The sequence below is a fragment of the Medicago sativa genome, chromosome 3 (assembly GCF_051527215.1).
Source record: "Medicago sativa cultivar Bolivia chromosome 3, Bolivia_mono, whole genome shotgun sequence".
In the NCBI taxonomy this organism is placed as follows: domain Eukaryota; kingdom Viridiplantae; phylum Streptophyta; class Magnoliopsida; order Fabales; family Fabaceae; genus Medicago; species Medicago sativa.
This window is the reverse complement of record NC_140751.1, coordinates 30,264,771-30,280,320: the sequence shown is the minus strand read 5'-3', so window position 1 is coordinate 30,280,320 and position 15,550 is coordinate 30,264,771. Positions and strand designations below refer to the sequence as shown.

General features: G+C 35.3%; 2 protein-coding genes across 2 annotated transcripts; one reads left to right on the top strand and one right to left on the bottom strand.

The window, feature by feature from the left end:
- Nucleotides 1–666: 666 nt before the first annotated feature.
- Nucleotides 667–4,359, bottom strand: LOC146937040 (F-box/kelch-repeat protein At3g23880-like). Its single transcript, XM_085751536.1, has 2 exons — nucleotides 3,937–4,359; nucleotides 667–1,326 (listed from the first exon to the last, which is right to left on the bottom strand). The coding sequence occupies exons 1-2, from the start codon at nucleotides 4,357–4,359 to the stop codon at nucleotides 667–669; spliced, it is 1,083 nt and encodes a 360-aa protein (XP_085607662.1).
- A 2,795-nt stretch (nucleotides 4,360–7,154) lies between these two features.
- LOC146937039 (F-box/LRR-repeat protein At1g52650-like) lies at nucleotides 7,155–13,513 on the top strand. The gene is made up of 6 exons (XM_085749320.1): nucleotides 7,155–7,460; nucleotides 7,543–7,620; nucleotides 7,792–7,929; nucleotides 8,109–8,159; nucleotides 12,883–13,209; nucleotides 13,352–13,513. The coding sequence occupies exons 1-6, from the start codon at nucleotides 7,155–7,157 to the stop codon at nucleotides 13,511–13,513; spliced, it is 1,062 nt and encodes a 353-aa protein (XP_085605446.1).
- Nucleotides 13,514–15,550: the final 2,037 nt, after the last annotated feature.

Below are 15,550 nucleotides of genomic sequence, written 5' to 3'. Positions count from 1 at the left end.
ATAAGTACGTTGAACCGAAAAGGAACACATAATAATGGCCTAAGAACTTCTTTGATCTTTCATTCTTTACAAAACTTCCATTTCTAATTTGTTTTATCATAACTTTAAAATTATAAATATCTGGAAGTAAGATCTTTCTGAACTCAATTAAAGTAAGTGGTAAAAATTAAAATGGGAAAAATGAAGCTTGCTCTAATTAAAGCCTAAGTGGTTCTTTTGACACTCGTGTGATATTGTAATTCTTTGCATGCATGATAATGTTTTGTTCAGTTCATAATGTATTTTGCAAGATTTGAGGCAAACATTATGAAATTTGTGCAGTTCATAGCAGAAATTTCAAATAACATCCAGTGACTAGACAAACATCAAAATCCTAATCATGATCTTCCAAATGTAACTAGTAACCAATTTCTTAACGCAATGCATGATTGTAAATTATATAAAATGTAATACAAGATGAGGAAGCTAATACCTCTAATAAACAAACAATACAAATGAAATTAACACCAATTTCTCAAGGTTCAGATTTATGATCATTATTTAACAATAATCCATGAAGTCACCAGTCATATCAGAGTAAAAACTAAATAAAAAAACATAACCATAAATTAACATCTAGATTGTGGTTGAATTCCATGCTAAGTGACATAGGACTACATCCTATCGTTAAAAACAAGGCGATATCAAACTCTCAACGCAAACTTCTGGTGCGATGATTTGAAATGTAGGAAATCTAAAAGTACCATTCTTGGAATCGTAAATAACCAAATATAAATTCCGATTTCCTTCACACTCCAACAACACTTGGTCATCCTCAAAGATATATGCAGCCTTAGTAAAAATAACAGAATTATTAGGATATGGCATGTTAGAAATAGTGAACAATTTAGTCCAAGACTCTTGAATTCCATATTCCTTCATGACCCATATATCATGATGACCAGCAAATATGCTCAAACAATCTCTTAACACACTCAAGGTCAAGTTGCGCACATCGACCCCTACAGGAGGCAAAATCTTTTCGTAATATTCTTTCTGCAAATCAAAAGAAACAATGAAGCGTGGACCTTGCAGGCTTAAATCAGTAAAGGCCAGCCAATTAATCGTGCCACTCACAAATTTTCCAGACCTCTCAACAGACATAACACCAAACGGAAACTCCTGAATGCTTTTCCAAAAATCGGTACCCAATGTATGAACCTTCACTTGAGTGTATCCCAAAACAACAACCACCATGTAATTATTTGTAACAAAATCATAGCCAAAGCTAAACGTGAGGTTAGTAATCCCTTTTGACTTTTGAATAAGTGGTAATTCCTTGAATTTTTTTTTTTTGAAGAAACTAAAATGAATTATATTACCACATCCAAATGGCCTTCCTAGCACTAGGTATGCTAAGAAAGAAAAAACCAAGGTTCAAACAGAATATGTACAATAAATACAAGTCACCACAAGATTATTCAGAAAAAAATAACTATCAACCAATGCCTAACATTGCAAACGGACTAAGCCACCAACCATGGTAGTTGAAAGGCAAGCTGGCAAATTTCCTTTTCAACCACATAAAAGTCGACAACTTTATTTTATCCACCACTTGCAAAATAGAGCAAAATCTGTTCTTGAACAACCTGTTATTTCTCTCTTTCCAAATTTCCCAAACTGTTGCACACCAAATAACCTGAAGAATGAACCTCCTAGATTTGGCCGATCCTGCAATGAATTTAAACTGATGAAAAAAACTTGATACATCACCAGACATAACATTAGCAACATGAATCCACATGTAGATATGATTCCAAACAGACCCAAAGATATTACAATGTAAGAAAAGGTGAGAAGATGTTTCCACCTCCCCACACCCACCAACACACATTTGATCATCGACGCCAATCACGTTACGGCGATAAAGATTATCCTTAGTGGGCAACCTATCTCGAAACAAGCGCCAAACAAATAACACCACCTTTAACGGAACCTCCTTGAGCCGCAAATGATGCATGGACTCCTCATTATCAACAGAAACATTATTAGACATAGACAATAAATTATAGGCACTGCGGACAGTATAAACAGAGGATGTATCCACACGCCAAAGTCTTCTATCGACCCTATCAACCTGCAAAGAGACAGTAGCAAGTAAAAGCCTAAGTTCCCCTAGCAGCTCCTCTTCCCACGCAAACAATCTACGCCTCCAACTCCACGCCGCCCCCTCCAACCCCCACCCCAAATGATGCATATCAAACACAGACACACTCTTCATCACCGCCAACTCATATAATCTGTTAAATCTAACATTAAAGGACGCTCCCCCCACCCAAACATCCGTCCAAAAGAGAGTATTTTTGCCATCGCCTAAAGATAGACAAATGCTACCACTAAACCACTCTTCCGAACGCATGGGAGATATAACTTGCCACCAAGCTGAGGCCGCTCGGCCACCCTCACCCACCTGACCTTCCACCACCCCGTACCTAGCCGCCAACACCCTATACCATAAACTATCTCTATCAGTTAACAACCTCCAGCACCACTTTCCTAATAATGCAAAATTAAAATCCCTAATTCTCCTTACCCCCAAACCACCAACCTCCTGACTCCGACAAATAGAATTCCAATCAATCAATCCAAGATATTTTCCAGTGGTCTACACTCCCCCCCAAAAGAAATTATTAAAAATAGATTCAATAGAGGAAACGATACCTGACGGAGCTTTGAAAAAAGAAAGGGCATAAACAGGCAACGATGACAGGACAGACTTCAAAAGAACCAAACGGCCGCCTAAAGACAAGTAGCGTGAGCTCCACCCTGACAGTCTAGAGTTAATACGCTTCAAAAGAGGATCACAAAAAGCCAGACGACGAGAGTCTCCACCAATAGGCAAACCAAGATACACAAAAGGAAAGGAGCCGACTTTACAGTTCAAAACCATAGCTGCTTCTGCCAACCAAGACCGATGAACATTCACACCTACCAAAAGACTCTTTGAAAAATTTACCTTCAACCCGGACAAGTCTTGAAAGAGTAAAAGAATTGCTCGCATAGCACGAATATTTGCCCTCGACTTTTCACCCAAAATTAAAGTATCATCCGCAAACTGTAAGTGAGAGACTGGAACCGTAGCATACCTCCCAACCGAGTAACCATGAAATAAATTGTTATCAGTCAAAGTTTGCATTAAAACGTGAAACCCTTCTGCAGCTAGGAGAAAAAGAAAAGGCGACAGTGGGTCACCCTGCCGCAGCCCCCTTCTCAAAGGAAACTCATCTGTTGGAGACCCGTTAACCAAAACCGAAGCTGATGCTGTCCCAAGACATTCTTTTATCCATTTCCTCCAAAGCGTCGGAAACCCCATTTTCAACATAACCTCATCCAAATAGTTCCAATCAATTGAGTCGTAAGCTTTCTCGAAGTCAACCTTAAACAAAATCAACTCCTTCTTGAATTTTCTAGCCTCATCTACCACCTCATTAGCCACCAATATCCCATCAAGAATCTGCCGACCCTTAACAAAAGCCGACTGTGTCTCAGAAATAATCGAACCAATCACCAAACGAAGCCTATTCGCGAGCACTTTTGCCAAAATCTTATACAAACTCCCCACCAAAGAAATGGGACGAAAATCAGTCAACTGTTGTGGGTTATCAACCTTGGGAATAAGCGAAATGAAAGTGCTATTAATTCCCTTAGCCAATTTACCGTTCCTATGAAACTCCAACAAAAACCGCATAACGTTATCTTTCAATATATCCCAAAAGTCCTTTATAAAACCAAAAGAAATACCATCTGGACCCGGACATTTGTTACTATCACAATCCCACACCGCAGCCTTAACTTCATCCAACGAAAAAGGCTTAATTAAAACCGCCCCTTGCCGACAAGTGAGAGTCCTAAAAGGCACATCATCCATGGTAGGCCGATTAACCGCCCCTTGAATTTATTAATGGAATGGTTCCACAACAGAATCGAATGATCACAAGCAACACAGAGGATACCATTGCAAGAGCCAACAATGTAAGGTTGATTAAAATTGTTGATAGGATACCTGAGATGGGTAAACTCGGTGGTTATGCTCCAGGTGAATAAAGAGTGGAGTGGGTAAGACGTGTGAACGTAGTTTCCTGAGACAGGAGAGAAACCTACGCTGTGTATGCGGTGCCTGGTTGACAGGCAAATATGCTTGATGGCGAATTTACGATCAGAGATAATAGAATTCCACAACTTACTGACACATCGAAATTGAAGGAGGGGCTTCACGGGTAGCCTACACAGAACTTCTAGAATGAGGTCTAGAGAAAGAATAGGCAGTGATGGTGATGTTAGGGTTAGCTGCTCGTTGACGGCTATGGATGTTTTTGCCATCGATAAATCCATAAAGAATAACAAGTTTGAAACACCTTAGGAAGATTGATAAAACATTGGGTTCAAGGTCATAAACTCATAAAGCGGTGAAACAAAAAGGATGAATGAAATTGTTGTAGGGTTAACTTTGAACGAAGCGTTGTAAGTAATTTATGAGTTTTTCTTAAATTTTAAAAGTATAATTTTTAATTAACATTTTTTAAGGGATTAACATTTATTATTATTGATAAGTGAAATTTATTTTTATTGTCCCGTGAGCATAGCTCAGTTGGTAGAACAATACATTATTATATGCAGGAGCTGGGGTTCGAACCCCGGACACCCCACTTATTCACCTTATAAGGTGAATTATAGCCACTAGGCTATCTGACAAAAAAAAAAGAATTTATTTTTATTAATTATTTTTTAATATTTAAATATTTGAAAAATTGACATTTTTCATTGGATTACCTAAAAAAACTCATGGGAAGTTAGTTTTATTGATCCTAAATAAGAAGAACTCATAGGAAGCTAATTCTACTCATTGTGAGATAAAATCACATCAACATCATAATACTTATTTTGAATAAATATAAATTAAATACATGATTCATTTGCAAAATGGATCCTCTCCGGTTAACCTACGACCCTACCGTATCCCTATTTTTAGAAAGATACCATGGAGAAGTTGGTTCAAGAAATGTTTGACCGTGGCTATATTCTTCCCAGTAATAGTCCTTATTCGTCACCGGTGCAATCATATTCTCAAAACTTGATCTCCGAGCAGGTTACCATGAGATTCGCATGGATAGTCGTGGCCTTTACAAAACAACATTCCACACGCACAATGGTCACTATGAGTTTGTGGTCATGCCATTTGGACTCTTGGTCATTAATTATGATGAATTGAGATTGGTGTAACAATACTCTTTGTGTTTACTTGTTTATATTCATTCTTGTATGATTGATGTTGCTGAGTTATGAACGAATGTATCATATGATAATTGAAATCCTAATGTACTATACTTGAGTTCTTAGTTTCTTAACCCTCGCAAAATCCGTCGCTAATGACATTTTAATAGTAACCCTCACAAAATCCGTCACAATTTGCGACGAAATTTAAACCCTCACAAATTTCCGTCGCTAAGACCGAATTTTCTAGTTGTGACACTTTAATACAGGAAAAGGTTTCAAAGAATTAATGTTTAAGTTCCTGTCTCTTTGTGATGCCTCAACCTCACTGCACAATCTAGAGTTTGGCTGCCATGACATTGTGGACCCTTGCCCACACGCAAGAATTTTGCAATATGTTGTTTCACACAATGTCCGTAAATTAAAAATCCTTACTAGATGTGATATTCATCGCTTTCCGACTTGCTTATTCTCGTGTCACATTCTAGCCTCTCTTCATCTTGGTATTTTTAGCCCTAAAGAGTTTTATATGTGATGAAGTAAGGGCAATTATCCGCCATTCAAAAGTAACTATTCATAGATTAGCTAGATGTATAGAATGATTGTGTGATGATGATGCATGTTTGTCTATGTGAAAATTTAGACATGTTCTTTTATTATATGATTTTATTTTCGAATGGTTTAGGAAGGAGCATATGTGATGTTTTGTGAATAGTAAGTGCGCAGTGTTTTAAAATGTTATGTTTTATTGAAAAAGGTTTTTGTATTTTGGTGTGCTTATAATGAATATTTTCTATCATTGTTAATGGTGTTCATTTACATGGCATGTGCATTTGGTGAAACTTTCAGACAGTCGATGGTGTTTTATACCCTCGATGTAAGGGCTCCGTTATTCTTTAGTCTGTCACAGGTTTTAGATATCCTCGACGTAAGGGCTCTATTGTATTAGGCCGTCATAGGTGTTTGATACCCTCGACGCAAGAGCTCCATATTTATTAGCTAGTTGGAGAAGTTTCAATACCCTCGATGTAAGGGCTCCGTTATTTTTCCCATTGGTCTGGGTGATGTTTTTCCCTTTGGTATAGGTGATGTTCTTATCCGAATCATGTAGAATAAGAGCATGCGTTCTTCATCTTGAAGCAAGTTTGAGCAAGTTGATTGATCGTGCGTAGGGAAAAGAAAATGGACTTTTATTGAAAATGTAGTTTAAAATCTTTTGAAGTGTCTTATATTTTTTAGTGTTAACTCATTCAAAAATTCAGGTGGATTTCTTCCATTTGAAAATAGTCAATTTTTAAAGAATAATTTCCTGTTTTTTTTTAGATATATTCCCAAGTAGTTTTTTGAAGAATAAATATTTTGAAGTAATTCTTAAAAAAAAAATTTTTTTTTGAAGTAATGTCATGATTTAAAAAAAATCTGGGGCAATACGATATGAAGCGACGCAACATGTAGAAGAAAATGAAGAGAGAAAACAATAAGGCTACGTTGTTAATAGGGTTTAGACTCATGATACCGTAAAAGAATTCTTCCGTGACTTTGATTATATATATTTTTCTGTGACTTTAATCATACAGTAATGTTTATTTTATTTTTTTAAGGACAATAATTGTTTATTTATACAGTTGAGCCGAGTCTAAATAATCTTGGGCCTAAATAGACACTATGATTTTTATTTTTATGAAGAAAAACAAAAAAAAAAGATACTAATGATTTATAGTACTTTATATTCTAATAATAGGGTTTAGACTAGAGTTCTAAATAGCGACTTTTTCACTGCGGCATTCAATACCTAATTATCAAGGTATGTTTTTTCTCTTTTTGTTTTCCTCTAATTATTTATCTTTTCTCTGATGCTTTAAATCATCACCTACAATGATTGTTTCAGTTTTACAAGTGAAATAATGAAGAAAGGAAAGCACAAACATAACAACCATATTGGAAGCAAAGAGAAGAATAAAGTCAGCCTCGGTGATTTTCCTGATTGCATTTTACTGCATATATTGTCGTTTTTGACGACCAAAGAAGCTGTTCAAACTTTAATTTTATCCAAAAGATGGAAGAATGTATGGAAGCATCTTCCCACCCTTACGTTGAATGGTTCACACTTTAATACTGGAAAGGGTTTCATAGAATTCGTGTCTAAGTTCTTGACTCTTCGTGATGACTCAACCTCACTGCACAACCTAGAGTTTGGCTGCCATGAAATTGTGGATCCATCGGAGCAAGAGCAATCTCTCTTCTATCAGACATGTATGTATTGATTTAATAACTTTGTGGAATTCTGTCGAGGCTTCATTGGTTCTGCTCAACTGGCTAGTTGAGCTTGCCAATATTGAATCATTGACTGTGTCTTCAACTATTCTTCAGGTACTTTGGGGTCATGTTTGATTTGAGGAAAAAAAATCCTTCCTTTCATTTTCACTGTACACATAATTACAAGAACTTTTTTCTTATTATGCTTGGATTTTATATTGTATTTAACTTTTAAAAAAAATGTGAGTTGCATTACACTTATTCTACAACTTCTTGATTGTTTAGGTTCTTTCCTTAGTTCCAGATTTATCGACGATTGAGCTCCCATTCTTGTGTCACTTAAAATCATTGAATATAGAAAAGAGACAAATATCATCCATACCCGATGGAATGGTGGACTTTTTGCTTCGACACTCACCATCGGCAAGTGTTGATATCATATATTGATTAAGGTAAAATTTGCATTCTTAAGGAGAGATTTCTTGGTTGAGTAATTTTGTTTTGAAATCATTCTCTGTATCTTTTGTCAAAATAAAAAAATGAAAAATAATCGTTCTCTATTTATGTTTCCCACGATGTCTGTGGTTTTAACTTACTTTCAGTTTACAAATTACAAAACCATTCGTAGAGAAACAAGCTTACGTTTGCAGCAGGTGATTGAGCTGAAGTGGATATAAAAACGATAAGGCTGTATTAGGAGTGAGAAGATGATAGCTTGGTTCATCTTCTTACTGGCAATTTAAAACTTTAGACTAGATTGTTTTGCGGCTCATGAAAGACGCAAATGATAAGTTAGTTGTTATTGCTTTGAGTATTTTCTTTGTGGGAAGTGAAATGATTTTATAGAATTAACTAATACTATCAGTTAAAAAATAGTAAGGTTTTTCTTAGTCTACTCACTAAAACACTCTACTATCCAAAATGGGAATGTGGAGTTTTTACTTTCAATTGACACGCTATGGTCCAACGGTAACTGAAAATGGAATTTGGCTGCTGTAATGTGTATTCACTAACTTTTTTAATCTGAATACTGTAGTAAGGACTTTAAATGGAGTTGGAAAAAAAGGCATGTAGAACAACAAAAGGCTTGTATGATCTTTTGTGTGAGAAATCTCTTGTGATGAAGTCTGTTATACACGGTCGAAAAGGATTTGATGTATTAACTCCTACAGTTTCTTTATTGCTGCCATGAAACTAGTTCCATTCTGAATTTATTGCAATTTACTTTTATATCTTACAAAAAAATTGGAAGCGTTAATTTCTCATTGCAGGGGTTAATAAGTTTTTGTTTTATTTGGTTGATGATTATTAGATTGGCTGTTTGTTTACATTAAGCACACACTTGTTTATGTTTCACCGCAATTAACATGTGACATGTCAAGTGTTAGTTAAAGTCCCACTTGGATTGAAGAATGATACGTACATGAGAGGTTCCCTATCATTGCCCAACATAAACTATCAAACATAATATTTGGTTGCACGTTTGATTAGCCATGATAACCGAAACAGTATCGGGTTCTATTTGTTTTAGATTCTGCATGTTCCCAACTTGTTTTAGCTGGAAATCTTTCTTCCGACGAATAATGTATTGGAACACAGTTTTGCATTACTTTCTTTCAAAAATCTTAAAATGCTAATGAATATAGTCATTTTATATTTCTATCAAGATTCATGTTAAGAAACTCGATCACTCACATCTTAGATTAATTACCAATGAAAAAATAAGTCATCAAGAATTTAGTTGTAAATTTTTAAAATAACGGATAACAGAAGCTTAATTCATACATTGAAGCCATCCACAAACATCATGCAGACAGAAGTTTCATGGATTTATTGACGTAAGGTGTGATAGGTTTCGAAAAGTATCAAGGGATAAAAATAAATGGATTACTTCTAGCTTGTTTACATCAAATTACGATTCTCACCGGCCTTTGTATAATTCTTTTGCAACTGTGAACAATGGTAATCAACAACATCAGATTGCAGACATGTTCACCTCAACTTTGTTTCAAATACTCTCTACAGCATCTACAAAGTCGTAGACCTTGCCGCATAAAAGAAAACAAGTAATAACAGTAGCATTATAGCTTTTCTTTATTACTTGTTATGTAATAAAGTAATTATAACAAGTCGTTAGAACTTATTCTTGAGTGTATAAGCTCGTTGCACATTTGACATTTCCATATGTACTATACAGTCTAAACCTAATACAGAGGAGAAGCATTTAAAGAAACTTTTGACAATGGTTCTCTGGAAAATACACGGTGCTGTGCACTAAGTCTGTAAATGGTGCTGATTTCGTTGTTAGATATTGAAACTGGACTTAATTTATTTGGTGTTATGGATTTGCTTGATTAACAAATTAGAAAGAATGAAGTAACATTAACTGCTTCACTCGTTTTCTCAAATTATTATCAGGGTCGATGTCTCAATATTGTGTCTGGTGCCTGTGTTTTTTGTTTAGTGCTTCATATACTAGTACTGTCTAACGTGTAAAGAATTGGGTGAATTAGTATTCTAATTGGTGGATATAATTTAAGTTTCTAAAACTTTAAGTTTGAACAAATTACTTTTTTTGTTGAAGGAAATTACTTATATATTTGAGAAACTACTTAACATAAAAAATGTAGATGATGTTTAGTGTTTTTCGTAGTATCTGAAAATTGCTAACTCTTATATATTTGTTTCATGTTTTGCAGCTTGGTGCTCCTTTGGTCACAAATAAAGCAGATGATGTAACTAAATTTATGAAGAATTTGTTAAAGGATAAACCTTGAGCAAGTAAGGCTATGCAGAGATGTTCTCTGTCCTTCAGAAGCAAGACCATGAATAACTTCTATGATGCTATTATTGTCAAAAAAAACTTCTATGACGCTATTTCTTTGTTGTTCATTCAAATTATCAACAACTTTGGCTTCAGAATTAACAAATTCATCACACAATTTTGACTCCTAATTTTGTCACTCCTTTTCAATATGTTTTCAGTTTGTTGCTATCAGAAAGATAAACAAGAACTGATGTATTTTTTGTAGTTTAATTGAAAGGTTCAACTTTAAATGTCTTATACTTGTCACTGTAAAACTTAGAATCAGCTCCTAAAATTAAACCAAATCCAAGCAATGCAGATTCTCCCGTGAGTAGAGACTAATGATATCTTTCGCTCAACCGCACAGCTAAAATAAACCAGTGACAAATGATATATTTTGCTCAACCGCACAGCTAAAATAATAAAGGAATTTGTAACCGAGTGAGTAGAGACTGCACCATACCAGTGACAAATGGTTTGAAACCTCCTGTGTCAGCCTTCTCTATAAAACCTCTAGATCAATGTGATCAGAGGGCAAGTAGGTTGTAAACACTCCTGGGTGAATATTTTGTTTCAATGAACCATTTCCCTTTCGATTGATCTTTTTCCGAATCATTTCAAGAAACAAATGAGCATCAATTCTGTGTTTGATTATCTTTTTGTATATTGAACAAACAATTGGTTTCATAATGCTGGTTAGCTGTACTAATAGAAACTTCTGAAGTTGAATTCCAATAGCCATGAATGACTTACAGATGGATGTGATGTATTCGGAAATTTGTTGTTATTAATTTGATGTGTACTTAGGCCACTTTAACAAATTGCAATAAAGGTCTGTAAGCAACTTTTTAAGGGGTTAATTAAGTTTGAGGCGTTAATTATGTTTTCTTCAATATACAAATTACCCTTATTTGTTTTTTCTCATCATACAAATTACTGTTTCCTCTCCACACTGTAATTTTGCATTGTGACGAGTAGAAATTGCAAAGTATTGGATGTTCTAATGTCAATTTATAATTTCTTAATTTTATTTATTTTTCATGTTTTCTCATTTCTTGTGAAATACTGAAAAACTGAAATATTTCCTGGTAAAGGATTTCAACGTATCAAAAGAAGAGGCCAGGAAGTAATCCAGTTCTCCTATCACACTCCTATATCAACATGTGATTAAAGGGCAAGAATGTTGTACACGCTCCAAAGCGCAGACTTCTTATTCTCAAACCTTTGTTGTTTTACAAACTTAAATAAACCTAGTACCTCATAATTTCAAACAGCAGCGATAAAAGAGCCTTCATTTATTACACTATTTGTTATATCACACTAAACATGCGTCATAATGTTTTGTTCAATTCATAATGTATTTTGCAAGATTTGAGGCAAACATAATGAAAGTTGTGCAGCTTATAGCAGAAATTTCAAAGAACCATACTAGTGACACAATGCATGATTGTGAATTATATAAAATGTAATACAAACAACTATAATAAACAAACAATACAAATGAAATTAACACCAATTTCTCAAGCTTCAGGTAAATGACCATTATTTAACAATAATCCATGAAGTCACTGGTAATATAAAATTAAAACTAAGTAAAAAACAAAAACATAAATTAACATATAGGTTATGGTTAAATTTCATGCTAAGTGACGTAGTCCTACATCCTATCTTTAAAAACAAGGTGATATCAAACTCTCAACGCAAGCTTCTGGTGCGATGGTGTGAAATGTAGGCAATCTAAAAGTACCATTCTTGGAATCATAGTAAATAACCAAATATTGATTTGAATTTCCTACATACTCCAGCAACACTTTGTCATCCTCAAAAATATATGCAACCTTGATCAAGTTATAAGAAGCAATATATTTTTGAGGCTTAGAAACAGAGAACAATTTAGTCCATGACTCTTGAATTCCATATTCCTTCATGACCCAGATATCATTGCCAGCAATTATGCACAAACAATCTCTTAACACACTCAAGGAGAAGTTGCACGCATCTACCCCATCAGGAGGCAAAACTTTTTCATAAGATTCCTTCCGCAAATCAATAGAAACAATGCAGCGTGGACTTTGCAGGCTTAAATCAGTAGAGGCCAACCAATTAATCCTGCCACTCGCAAATTTTCCAGACCTCTCAACAGGCATAACACCAAATGGAAACTCCTGAATGCTTTTCCAAAAGTCGGTACCCAATGTATGAACCTTCACTTGAGTGTATCGTAAAACAACAACCACCTTGTAATTATCTGTAAGAGAATCATAGCCAAAGCTAATAGCGATGTTAGTAATCCCTTGTGACTTTTGAATAAGTGGTAATTCCTTGAATTTATTAATGGAAGGGTTCCACAATAGAATTGAATGATTAGGGTAAGAAACACAGAGGATACCGTTGCAAGAGCCAACAATGTAAGGTTTATTAAACTGTCTGAAAGGATATTTGAGCTTGGTGACATTGGTGGTTACGCGATTATGCTCCTGAGATATACATGTGTTTATTATTGTTGATTGTGAAAGGATATTTGGGCTTGGTGACCACCAATGTCAAGTACCCTTTGTGTTTTTTGAAAGGATATTGTTGATTGTGAAATTGTGGATGCTCAAAACCTTTGCATATCAAGTACCAAGCTTGTTGGATTATGTATATACATGCATCATTATGCTCCTGAGACCTATTTTGGAATCGAGCTATCTACTCCAAGTCTTTGCACCTTTGAATTTCATGGTGTTCCTATTCAGAAACTCAATCGGAGCAAGAGAAATCTCTCTTCTATTAATCATGTATGTATTGATTTAATAACTTCGTGGAATTTTGTCGAGGCTTCGTTGGTTCTGCTCAAATGGCTAGTTGAGCTTGCTAATATTGAATCATTGACTGTGTCTTCAACTACTCTTCAGGTACTTTGGGGGCATGTTTGATTTGACCAAAAAAAAAAAAACCTTCCTTTCATTTTCACTGTACACAGATAATTACAAGAACTTATTTCTAAAAAATGTGACTTACATTAAACTGATTCTATACAACTTGTTGATTGTTTAGGTTCTTTCCTTAGTTCCAAATTTATCGACAATTGAGCTCCCATTCTTGTGTCACTTAAAATCATTGAAAGTAGAAAAGAGACAAATATCATCCATACCTGATGGAATGGTGGACTTTTTGCTTCAACACGCACCATCGGCAAGTGTTGACATCATATATTGATTAAGGTAAAATGTGCATTCTCAAGGAGTGATTTCTTGGTTGTGTAATTTTGTTTTGAAATCCTTCTCTATATCTTTTGTCAAAATAAAAAAATAATAATAATCCTTCTCTATTTATGTTTCCCACGATGTCTGTGGTTATAACTTACTTTCAGTTGACAAATTACAAAACCCTACGTAGAGAAACAAACTTACTTTCAGGTGAAGGTAAAAACGATAAGGCTGTATTAGGAGTGAGAAGACCATAGTTTGGTTCAGCTTATTAATTGGCAATTTGAAAAATCTAGACTAGATTGTTTTTCTACTCATGGAAGACGCACATGATAAGTTAGTTGTCATTGCTTTTATGACCGAGTACTTTATTAGAGAAGAAGGATGAAGAGAGTGCAGTTACTTGAGCTGCAAGTAACTTGTGATACAAGTTACTTGAGCTGCAAGTAACTCTGATAAGTTGTTAGTGATAAGATGTTAGTTTACTTTGATAAGGGTTGATAAGTGTTTGTTCTTATCACATTTCCTTATAAATACTCATTGTAATTTCATTTCACAATTAATGAGAATGAACCTTTTGCACTTTATTGCATTTCATAACATGGTATCTAAAGCATTTTCTTCCATTTCCATGGAGAAAGTTAGTTACACAACGGTTACGGTTTCATTTCTCATCTTCTTCGTTTGAATCCACCATTGTTGTTGCAGAATTTTTTTGCGTTGTTGCGTGATTCTTCGCAGAATTTCGTGCTCGTTTCTTTGATTCCTCTTCTGGATTCTTGCGTTTTTTTTGCATATTTGTTCTTCTTTAATTCTTCGTCATGGTTCGCAACGCACAACCTGACACTGAATCTGTGTTCTATGTTCATCCAAGTGAAGGACCGAACTCTGTTCTTGTTGCTCCTCCATTGGATGGATCCAATTACCTCGCATGCAGTCGTTCCATGATTCGTGCTTTTGGCGCGAAAAAACAAATTGAAGTTCATAGATGGATCTATGGACATTCCTGATGATGATGATTTTAACCGAGCTGCATGGGAACGGTGCAATCATTTGGTTCAATCTTGGATTATCAATTCAGTTTCACCACAAATTGCTCAACCTCTTGTATTTCATGAAAACGCCATTGAGGCGTGGTTAGATCTCAAAGAAAGATTTTCTAAGGTAGACAGAATTCGTATTGCTACTCTGAGATCCAAAATCAACAATCTGAAACAAGGTTCCAAAATTGTGTTGGATTACTTCACTGAATTGAAAACTCTTTGGGAAGAGTTGAATTCCCATAGGCCTATGCCTCATTGCATGTGTCCTCATCCATGTAGGTGTGCTGCAATGAGAGAAGCTAGAAATTTCAGACTTGAGGATCAGGTTATTCAGTTTTTGACTGGTTTGAATGATCAGTTTAATGTGGTGAAAACTCAAATCCTTATGCTAGATCCTCTTCCCTCCATCAACAAAGTTTATTCCTTAGTGATTCAAGAGGAAAGCAATAATCATTCACTCTCTGTTCCTGTTGATGAATCTATCTCCATTGTTAATGCTTCTGATTCATCACAAGGAAGAGGCAGAGGCAGAGGAAGAGGATATGGCTATTCTTCCAACTCTAGGCCACCTAGACAGTGTTCATTCTGTGGCAAGAGCAATCACACTGTTGATTATTGCTACCAGAAGCATGGCCTTCCAAATTTTCAGAATCAAGGCCCTTCAAATTTTCAGAAGCAAGGTCCTTCTGTTAATGTCTCCAGCAGCAATGATGAAATGGAGACACAATCTGGAAGTAGCACTGAAGCTTTTTCAATTCCTAGTATGAATATTTCTCAGGAGAAGTATGATCAGCTTCTCGGTTTGTTACAGCAAGTGAATTTACTCCCTGCAGCTCCTTCTTCTAGTGCCAATCACATACATGCTCCTTCATCATCAAACTCCTTCAATACCTCAGGTATATCATCAATTTTCTCTTGTTCTTTTCAATCTAAATCTGACTTATGGCTTTTAGATTCTGGTGCCAATGAACACATTGTTTCTTCACTTCATTGGTTCACCTCCT

Coding starts and splice junctions, on each gene's coding strand:
- LOC146937040 (XM_085751536.1), bottom strand. CDS start 4,359: ATGGCAAAAACATCCATAGCCGTCAACGAGCAGCTAACCCTAACATCA. Junction 1,327..3,936: donor TGTGGAACCATTCCATTAAT/AAATTCAAGGGG, acceptor TTCAAAAAAAAA/AAATTCAAGGAATTACCACT.
- LOC146937039 (XM_085749320.1), top strand. CDS start 7,155: ATGAAGAAAGGAAAGCACAAACATAACAACCATATTGGAAGCAAAGAG. Junction 7,621..7,791: donor TGTCTTCAACTATTCTTCAG/GTACTTTGGGGT, acceptor TTGATTGTTTAG/GTTCTTTCCTTAGTTCCAGA. Junction 7,930..8,108: donor TGCTTCGACACTCACCATCG/GCAAGTGTTGAT, acceptor ACTTACTTTCAG/TTTACAAATTACAAAACCAT.